Source organism: Canis lupus, chromosome 32 (genome assembly GCF_048164855.1).
Source record: "Canis lupus baileyi chromosome 32, mCanLup2.hap1, whole genome shotgun sequence".
Classification (NCBI taxonomy): domain Eukaryota; kingdom Metazoa; phylum Chordata; class Mammalia; order Carnivora; family Canidae; genus Canis; species Canis lupus.
In genome coordinates, this window is record NC_132869.1 from 12325119 (window position 1) to 12336047 (window position 10929).

At 47.6% G+C, this 10929-nt stretch overlaps 1 protein-coding gene and 1 long non-coding RNA gene across 2 annotated transcripts in view; one reads left to right on the forward strand and one right to left on the reverse strand.

Annotated features, from left to right (window-relative positions):
* Window positions 1-10929, reverse strand: part of EHD4 (EH domain containing 4) — an 81060-nt gene that overhangs the window by 6012 nt on the left and 64119 nt on the right. Inside the window, exon 5 of the mRNA XM_072808641.1 lies at window positions 4235-4399. Coding sequence (XP_072664742.1) covers window positions 4235-4399 — 165 coding nt within the window. The remainder of the gene's footprint in view (window positions 1-4234; window positions 4400-10929) is intronic.
* Window positions 5368-7482, forward strand: LOC140622627 (uncharacterized). Its single transcript, XR_012022326.1, has 3 exons — window positions 5368-5639; window positions 5744-5949; window positions 6486-7482. It is a non-coding gene; the product is annotated as an uncharacterized lncRNA (long non-coding RNA).

A 10929-nucleotide genomic window follows, 5' to 3' on the forward strand; every position in this document is an offset into this window, starting at 1 on the left:
GTAAGAGCAGCAGCCACCCTTGCCTGGAGGGCACAGAGGAAGTAAACCCTACACTCTGATGCCGAGGCCTGACCAGGGAATGCGGGTACAAGTGAAACCACTGCCGCCCCTGCCTTCCATCAAGTTTGCTCCGAAAAGAAATCTTTGTATTGGGATGAATATACATTGGGGAATTTAAAGATTTACCCATCAACAATTGTATCCATCAAAGCCACCATGCGGGGGATCCTGGAACTTCTCCCTCCCAAACTACGAAGGTCAGTTCCAAGCCCAGTCTTTGCTGGGCTATCTCTTGCCCACTCCCAGCATTCACTGGGAGCAGTTTTTCAATTTACAGTTGGGCTGGGCAGGTGGGGGTGGCTCTGCTGCCCTTTGCTGTTGAAATGCTGCCAACTCATCAGCTGAAGAGGGGGGCAAATTCTCTGAGGAGGGAAACTGAGTCTGTGATAAAGGGGGCCTTGCTGGTGTCCTCCTTCTCCGGTCTGGACACATCAGTGTAGTAAGTCAGATGCCCTCCCGAGAGGATGCAGGGCAGACACAGGCTGCTTCACCTGCAGGTCACAGGCCTCTCCCAGCACTGGGCAAAAGCCTTCAAAATACACTCAGCTCACTGCTAGAGCAGAGTCACCCCAACCAGCTTGGTCTCTGAGCACACAGGGAGAGCAGAGACCTAAGCTGGCATCGGGGAGCTCTCTGAGCCATGTGACGATCAGAACAAAGTTACCTCCCAACTTATGTCCCGGCTGCTGTCCCAAGCATAGTTGACGTGAGGCTGAACACCTGTGTTGGAGGGGATGTCAGATGCTCAACAGATTCCAAGATGACAGAGGCCCTGGCCCACAGCCTCAAGCCCCCAAAACTTCCTAGCTTGAAGTATCAGGTGATGGCAAGCATCCAGGACTGCCTTGTTCTTTGGGGATTTCCTGAAGGGACTGGGGTGGTGTGATCAGGGCCTACCCAGCTTCCTGGGACTTGCTCTGAAAACTGTTGGTCTCTTAAAAGCTGTGTGGGCATCAGGGCTAGGTCAGGATCTGAGAATTTCACTACCCTACAGGTGCTAGGATGTAAACACACACTAATTTACCAATGAGCTCATCTAACAATTCACTGGGCCACATCCCAGGTGCTGGGGATACGGCAGTGCACAGGACATGGGTCGCTGGCCTCATGGAGCCTTATGAGGGAGAGAGCCACTGAATAAATAAATGAGTTACGCTGAAGCACAACAGCACTAGTGTAATGAAGAGCATACATCCTAACAACAGGCTCTGCTGCCAAAACTTCATTGCCAGCCACAGTCATTGTGGCAGATACTGTAATCCGGAATGTACACTCCGTAGGGGCAGGGATGTTTGCTGTTTGTTCACGGATTTATTCCAGGGACCTAAAACAGTGCCAGGCATGGCAGACTCAATTCATATTTCTTGGTGAGTAAATGCACACAGGTGAATGAGGGTACCTAGCAGGTGGCACTTCTTGTTCCAAGTGCTAGGGCACTCAGGCCTCTCCTGAGATGCTAGAAGTGGGGCACGCGGCTTCCTTGTCGTCTTCTCAGGGACTGCCCCTCTGCTCCAGCTCTGAGAGGTCTGGGTTTCCTGACACTGCTGGGCCAAAGCTAACATGGCCATGAGCACCTCTGGTCACAGTGTGCTACCTGTGTTATGGGAGTTCACCTGGGGACAGGTTTGCAGGTCTTGTAAAGGAGGCTCACGGTGGCTTTCTGCTGGGCTGAGTGGTGCCTCGGGTCTGGGGACAGGGCACCTTCTTGTGGGTGGGGCACTGTGGTGGCTCGTTAGCCTAATGAGCCACCACAGAAGCCCCAGTAGCCCATCGTGTGCACCGTGTACTTATCCAGAGCTTTCATTTCAGTCAAGAAACTAATTTTCCATAAAAAAATATCTGAAGGCTGCAAGGAAACTGCTGTCCTTCAGTTTGGTCATGGGGTGCAGGGCATAGCCCAAGGGCGTGAAGCTGGGCCTGCTGAGGAAGACTACTCTGGAGGCCCAGTAGCCCTCCGATTAGCCATCCTGGGATCCGAATGGCTCGCTGTCCCCCACAATTTGTTCACTGAGTACAAGAATACCTATTTCATTCTTGGAAGAAAAGAGATGTTCTGGATTTAGTTTGAAGCCAGCTAAGTCATGTGTGACCACATCATATATTCCACATGCACTTATCAGCCTGAATCCTGCTGTCACGACAGTATGACTCACTCCTATGTTAGTGTATCCTTTACAGAAAGTTTGCATTAAAAAGCTGCCAAGGCTGAAGCTTCCCCTCCTGCTGCCTGTCGCTCCTCGCCTCCACTGCTCCATCTCTCCTCCTACGATGCCCTCCTGAGGCAGCCAGGCCAACTTGCATGTCTTCGACCTCTCTTCCTCCTGCCCCCTCCTCCTCTGTGGCTCAAGGCAGACGATGGTCCCTGGAGGCCTCCAGGGTGTGGCCAAAATTGCAGGATGCTCTGTCCAGCCTAATTAGTGCTCTTTGAAAGTTGGAGCTACAATTTGAAAACCAGAGGACTTTACACGCAAATCTAGATTTGCAGCTTCTCGCAAAATCACCCAGGCCTGTGTTCCCTCAAGGTAGCGGCCACACTGAAGTGGGGCACAGATTCCCTGCCCTGCCCCAAAGTGGGCCCTCATAAGTTCTCACTGTACTTGCAGACTTGTTTTCCTCCTAGGAGAACCATATTTCTCAAAACCCACATCTCCATCAAATGTGGGAAGACAAGAGAGAGTCTAAGGGGGTGATGTGCTTTTCTTTGCCTGGCCTGCCTCATGAGCCACTGGCATCTGAGTCTGGGTGGTCTGCTTTCCAGAGAAGACTGTGGCCTCTAGTGCAGATGGGTCCTTGCTCTGGACCAAAATATGGTAGTCTGGCTCTGTGAGGAGCCAGGTGGCGTAGCCTCACTTGGGAAGACATGGTCAGCACTGATGTCCTTAAATAACACTACTGTGGGGCGGCAGACACAGACATACTGGTCAGGCCGGGGTGGCTACATGCAGCACCCATCTGGGCTTATCTGGGGCTGCTCAGACACACTTAGGGAGACTCTAACATCAGGCCAAAAGTTGACCAATGGCAACCCGTAAGCAAAATCTTTAGTGAGCACAACTTGTTGTGCCCAGTGGAGTCCAGCCATGGATTCTGATTAGGGTTCTGAGGTTGCAACCGCAATATTGCCTGAGTATATACTCCCATACTGCTTGGCAGTGCAGGCCCGAGGAGGCCACCTGAAATGACCTCCATGGTCACTGTCAGCTCTAATTCCCTTAAGGTTCTGGGAATCCAAAAAACAGGTGTCACTTAATGCCAAAACAACTTTGAGCACAGCCTAAGAGGGCCGCTCATCTGATTTTTTGACATGATCTAAATTTACTTCTTTTTTTAAAATTATTTAAATTCAATTTAGTTAACACGTAGTGTATTATTAATTTCAGGGGTAAAATTCAGTGATTCATCAGTTGTGTACAACACCCAGTGCTCATCACATCACATGCCCTCCTTAATGCCCATCACCCAGTTACTTCATCTCCCCCACTCTCTCCCCTCCAGCAACCCTCAGTTTGTTTCCTAGAATTAAGCATCTCTTATGGTTTGTTTCCCTCTCTATTTTCATCTTATTTTATTTTTCCTTCTCTTTCTCTGTGTTCATCTCTCGTTTCTTAAATTCCACATGAGTGAAATCATCTAGTAAATTTCTTTCTCTGACTGACTGATTTTGCTTAGCATAATACCCTCTGGTTCTAGCCACATCATCACAAATGGCAAGATTTCCTTCTTTTGATGGCTGAGTAATATTCCATTGGATAAATTTACTTCTTGAAATATGTCCCTTTTTGGTTAAATGTTTTGGGAGGCAGGCAATCTCTGCTTTATTCATAGAAGCCTATTATCATGGATTACCATTAGGAAGATGCATTCATTGCATTCTCTATCCTTTTTTTAAAGGTGTATGTGGGAGGGAGGGAGGGAGGGAGAGAGACAGAGAGAGAGAGACTTAAGCAGGCTCCACACCCAGTGCAGAGCCTGACATGGGGCTTGATCTCATGACCCTGAGATCATGACCTGAGCTAAAATCAAATGTTGGATGCTTAACTGAATGAGCCACCACAGTGCCCTGTGTTCTCTCTCCTTAAACCATGAAACCCTCATGCATACCCTGCAACCAGCCAGACAAGGTGGCATTGCCTCTCCATCACTTGCCCATGATGCTACGATGGGCTTCCAGTACCTGCATTGCCTTGACTTCTGGGAAGTCCCCAGCAGAAATCTGGTATTCTCGCTGCAGCTGAAGGTAGATTTCTGGCAATCTGCTGATAAGCTCTCTCTTCTTGTTTTCCTTTCCGAATACACTCGGCATCTCCTTCTTCAGGTAGCTGATAATGTAGGCATGGACCTGAAGGGGTTTATAGAAAGGATATACTATTTAGAACTGCACCAGAAAGATAAACAGGATGGCATCTTAAAGGTATCATAACACATAACAGGTACCCACGCAGGGTCATGGCCCTTGAGACAGAAGGGTGAGGATCAGAGATGGGGGTTTGGGTGGTACATTACAAGCCTGCCTCTGGGTGTGTAGAATGTGAGGTATATGAAGTACCTCTGGATGGTGCTGTCTATGGGTGTCTGGGAAGAGGCCCTCCTCCAGCTCTGAGCACCAGAGAGAGAGCTGGCCTGGGGGGTCAGGTTTGAGAGCTGGAGTTGAGGTGGTGGCCAGAGCCACAGGAGTGGTTGAGACCACCAAGGGAAAGTGAGCAGAGAAAACCGCTCCCAAGAAGGTCCAGGAGGAGGAGGAGGAGCCAGAAAAAGACCTCGGGGTGTGGACAGTGACAGATAAAGGCTGTGAGAGAGAAGGGCCAGGGAGAGGGGACACCTGAGTTGGGCCCTGTAGATAGGGAGGATGTAAGGGAGGGCTGTGGCCAGCCAGGAGAGAGGAAAGTGGGGACAGCGGAAGGGAGGTAACACACTGGGGGGCCGTATTTGGGGCAGTGCCGTGGGTGGCTGCGCACATCTCAGGTGGGGAAGGCAGCCTGCTGTGGGTGCCAGGAGCCGCTGCAGGACTAGATTGAGCCTCCGCTAACCTCCTGCAGCGCTGATGAAAGGTCTGGGAGACCAGAGGCCAGAATAGGGCAGGGAGCTCCGTGAGCTCCCTGCTTTCAAAGCGGGCTGGGGTGGGCAGACAGACCTGGGGGGTCTGTGGCGCTGAGTTGTGAGCCGCTGTTTTGAGTCTGCGCAGGGAGTGAGCAGGGTGGGTGAGGCCTGGGCAGAAAGACCTTAGCTCTGGTGATGAACCAGAAGACCTAAAGAAAGTTTCAGCAGGGCTGGTGCCCAGGAGCACCAGGAAACGAAACTGGAGGCTGATGGAAATGGCTGATCTGACGTAAGTGGCTAATCTGCATGGAAATCTGTGCCCAGTGAACAGAGAGATGAAAATTCCTGTAATCTCCCTGTGGAGAGTTTGAACTCCAGGATCTCTAGAGATGGCACTGAAGCTCTTTCTGCATGAGATCGGTTGTATGGGACCAGGCTGGATGGTGGAAGCTCCCTCTAGGAAAGGGACCCCTGGTACATGAAGGGAAGTTCCAGAAACCCCGATCAGCTGGCAGTAGCAGGACTGGGACCGTCACCTGAGGGTTGGTGAACCCTGCTGGGGGGGGCGGGGGGTGGTGGTGGTTCTGTTTGGCTGTGTCAACCCCTTCCTTAACATTTCCACTCTTCTGCTGATTTCCAACTTTAGGACATGAAGAAACGTTCGTTACAAAAGTTCTCTTTGTATGTCAGAATTCTATAGAGTCATTTAGAAGTCAAGAAAATAAAATAGGAATGGATGACAAGCAGAACAGTGATTACAGAAAGAAAATGACTGTGCAGTTATGGAAAATCTTTTATTGAAGAAAACAGACTCCTATAATCTTGTGGAAAAATGGAAATTGATTAAAGGGGGTAAGCAGAGACATCCTCTACCTCAGCTGAGAGCCTCTGTGTACAGACACACACTGGGTAGAACCCAAAACATTCTGCTAAGATCTGAATACTAAGATAAGTGCATAAGTGCATAATGTAAACGCTGACGGCCTCAGACCAGACAACGCTAACGTTTCCGTCTACATAAAGGTCATTCAACATAAGCACACACTGTGCTGCCTGGCTACTGCTACAAGTACAGATGGGGACTGAGGTGTCTAAGCCTCTCTGTCACTAGTAAACTTATTTACCTATTTTTCAAATTAAAACTGATTCTTTGATATAGAGAAACCCCAAATTTGGGAATTGTTTGAGTGTCAGACTTTAACTGCATTCCTGAGGATATGATGAATAAGTGGGTAAGACTAGTAATTTCCTTGCCCTGGACAGTGAATGCCTGGCTTGGTTTGGGGGCGCTGAAAGAGGGCACTGTATCACAAGGAAGCACTTAGGGGGACTGCCGTACCCAATTGGGAGAACCATATGTTCACTAGCTGTCCTTGTGTCATTTCCAGGTCTTCCCGGAACTTCTAGACGAGGCCTGTGGATACCTCTCCCATTCATGAGCAGGTCTGCCCTGAGCTGGAGCCACCCCAACTGAAACGAACTCCCAAGCTGCTTAGTCTAACTATCTACATGCTTTGTTACTGAGCCTCACCCTCAGAGCACAGGCTTGGGGCAGCTGCCAGACCCCTGCAGGGCTCCCAAGGCTCCCTCACTACCTACTAATGTGGATCCCTTGAGTTGCCAGGCCTCTGCTCAGGGAAGCCTGACTCCCCACTAGGATTGGCACTGGTTTCTGAACACTGCCTGATGCCCAGGGGCCTGCTTTACCTGGCCTGACTGCAGGTGATATGCACCTGCCATAGCTCTCCACCCATGGCCTGGCATCTGCTTCCTCATCTTGGCCCTCCTGGTGTTCTTTGGCTGATGACCAAGACTGCTGGATGGTGGGCTGTCCTTGGATACCAGGCATCTAGTGCCCTGACAGAAACTGGGCCTCAATTCCTTCATCCTTCCACCCTGCCTGGCACTATCTGAGTCATGACCCTCAGGTACTCTGCTCATGCTGCAGGCTGCTCTCAGCAGCAACCTCCACTTTCAGAAAGTTCTACTGGCCTGTTTTGTGGGAGTCTCCTGTTGTGCTGCTTCTGCATGACCACCCCCTCCTGCCCTTCCATGGACATCCTGACAATAACCCAGGGTCAGATACGATGTTTGGACCCTGCCTTTAGGAAGCTTATCAAATTACAAGGTAAATCATAATCCTTAGCATTGCGGCGCATTACATCTGGGGTCTGTATCTAACTGAACTCCCACTAAATTTATGTGACTTAACTCAAGGTCATACAGCCAGTTAGGAGGTGTGGAGCTGGCATCAGCATTCAATTGCCTCATTCCTGTCTTACGGGACATTAGAGTCCACTGCTATCTGTGTCTATGCATTAACAAATCTTACCAAAGCTGCTGAAATCTGGAATTGAAAATGAACCATGTCCTATAGAAAAACAGTGTGGAAAACTGTGACTTGAGTTTTTGGTTTTGATTGTCCCTCAGTCCCAGGGATGCTTCAGGAAAGTCATTTATAGCCTCCTTTCCCATACACAAAAAACACATACATTATGGCACACGACATCATGACACCATGTAGGATGAGGGTGAAGACAGCAATCTACTGGCAGGAGGGCATAAGTTATAAGATAACTTTCTAAAGACTCTTGGTAAACGGAGGGGACAGCCCGGAGGCTCATTCTTGCCCTTCTGTGTCAAAGAAGTCTTTCCAGATAAACACAAGACTGAGGGCCAGACCAGGCAATGGTCCCTGGGGAGGGAGGTGGACACAGCCTAAGACTTTTGTTCTTTGTAATGAGAGAAAACTAATAGAAAAGAAGGGAGATAGGAGAGACAAGGGGGAAGGGAAAGAGGAGGAGGAGGAGGCATGACGAGACCCCATGCTGGAAGGCCAGGTTCAAGCCCTCTACCACCGTGCATTTATTGAGCAATGCCAGGCGACTCTAGTCTCCCACCTCGGCTTACTCACGCGCAAAATGGAAATTTTAACTCTTACCTCCCAGGGCTGTTAGTATGAGAATCAAAAGAGGGCGTGGATTTGGTTGTACTAAAAAAGCAGAGGAAAAATGTTACTTGTCATTACCTAACAGCCAAAGACCAACAGTCAGAGGGTTAGTATGCCAGAGAAGTCTTGTGGTTGTTTAGTTCTTTCCGAATAAGGAATAAACTCTTACTGAGTCATTAGTAGTTATTGAAAAAATTAGTAAGCTCTATGTATTTGAATAGTAAAATGATGAATCTGGGCCCCAAGCCCTTCATTCACGAGTAAGTGACATTGAACCCTGGGGGCTCTAATCTTGTTTAATTCATCCTTTCCTTTGCGTAAAACTGGGAAAGCCCCAATACTGATCATTTGGGAGAGGTCAAATGAATCACAATGTCAGTTTCTCTCTGGGCTAATAACTCAATGAGCAGAAAGAGATGTCCTTTCCTTTAAATGAATATGAATTTATATCTAGTTAACATATATACTCTGCAACAATTTCATGAACTGTGTCCAGTGACAAATGTTCATGTATATCCAAGATGAAGAGAGGCATGTACTCAGGGTGATGATGGATGTATTCACCTTGGGCGTGGAGGGTAAGCCCAGGTAGTGGGTGCTGGAAGCTTCCAGTGCTCATGGTCAGTAGGAGTGGAAATCCTCATGGAATCTGGATATTGGGGAGTAGTTTGGGGGGGGGATTCAGGCTGGAAGAACTACACAACCTCATCTGCTAGCTAACATAATCTGTCGGAGACCTGCATCTTTGTAGGCCCAGCTAAAAACTTGCATATAGCATTTAAACATCAAGCGATCAGCACATTTTAAAGGTGAGTTTATATGATGATATATAAAAAAAGTCAGTTAATGAACTAGAGATCTAAAAGGTAGACCCATCAGATTTAAAGACCATGGACTTTAAGAGGCAGAGAAAAGCAGCTCACTGGTTCCCTCTCAAGCAGGGGCTTGTTCTTCTGTTGAAATCAAAGCTGGCACCCACCATTGCATGTAATTCTGAAGAGCTTAAAGGAGACTCAAGGGGGCCCACCTATTCATGTGAGTTCAACCCTCAAAGAGACAGGCTTCCCCACGTGGGTGCAAAACTGACACACATATGCACAGCTGACTGAGCTCCTTTTAAAAGCCCCTTGGTGGGCTAAGCATTAGTGGAGTGTCATCAGCCACTGTAGAAGGATCTTCACACCTTAGCCCGGGTCCATTTGGTGGTGAACTGTAAACATCTAACTTCTCCACAGAAGGAATTGCAGTGCAGACAGACCGGAAAACTAAGTTCTGCACTTTACACGTGACTAGAGACCAACACTCTTTGAAGACGAAACTAAATGCCACAAACCTAGGGTGGATGCTGAAAAATCACTGACCTCTCCTTTTCTTTCTCATTTTTAGCTGTTCCTTCCTCAAATGTTAACTCATTTTTCTGTTGAGTGAAGATTACTAAAGGGGCGGGAACCTTTCCTACTCTTGGGCAACATTTATAAAGGGTGGAGTCCTCACTTTTTTTTTTTGTTCATTTATTCCATTAAAGTACTATTATTTGGGGTTGGTCTGTAAGAGCCTAATATCTTCAATTTGGCTATTCTAATGATAGCTGAGTGAAACTAAATCATATTTTCTAAACACTTTTTTGGGCTTTCCCAAAATAGCTTAAAGAATTATGAAATGAACCATGATTAGCATCTCAGATTGTAAAGTCTTCAAAAAAGGATGACTACTGATATCACTGAGATGCAATCTTTGAGGTTAACAAAAAACCCACTCTAAAGTTTTCTTGTTCCTTGAAATACAGTTGTTGAAAAAATATATATATAGGAAAAAGCAAGGAAATCATTAAAGTTCAAGAGATCCTTGGTGCCATTTTTCTAGTAAAGTGTCATTTTTATGGTACCTTGAGTTTGATCACTGCAGAACCCAGCAGGACATTAACGACAGGACACGCTTGCTTTACTTCTGGATGGGACGTGAATTTCGCCTAAGGAAGGTGTTCTATAAATAGATGCATTCCACCCTCCAACTCAGATCTGACACCTCCTAGGTGGCATCTGAAAATTTATCCTTTGCATGTTTTCAAAATGTCAGCTTGATAAACCTCTAAACTTTGCAGGTTCCGGTGGATAAACCATTTTATAGACTACACAGAGTGACAGATGAACGCAAAAAGCAAGGACATTGTGGGAAGCTATAGATGTTGTCCACTCTGCATTTCAGGTGAATGCTTTCCAGACTCAGGAGTCAAACCAACTAAGGTCTGGGTTTATATTTGGCCACTCACACACACTGTGAGGCCTTGGGCAAGATATTTTACCTTTCTCTCTTTCTTCTTCTTCTTTTTTTTTTTTTAAAGATTGTATTTATTTGAGAGAGAGAGCACAGAGGGAGAGGGAGAAGCTGACTCTCCACTGAGCAGGGAGCCCGATGAGGGGCTCCAACCCAGAACCCTGGGATCATGACCTGAACTGATGGCAGATGCTTAACCGATTGAGCCACCCAGGTACTCCACCTTCACCTTTCTGAGCTTCCATTCCCTTACACAAGAAACAAAGATAATGCCCAACTTTGTGCAGTTCTGGACCGGCTCAGATGAAATAGCACATGAAATGCAAATCTTAGAGCTTCTGGAACACTGCAAACCCTCAGTAAGGATTGGCTTGCAAAAGCAAAAGGAGAAGATCAATACACCAAAATCAAAGAGCATTTTCATGAAATATAAACACCGCAAAGAGAAGAACTCGGGTGACTTCTTGCCCATTTAAGCAACAAGTTCATAAAGGGCCATCAGACTGCAGATGGTGTAAAGCTGATGCCATTGGTTGGTAGCTAAGGCTACTGTGCTGAGTTCTGCTCTTTCTCTGCCTGAGCCCGTTTCCTGTCCCCTCCGCGGGATG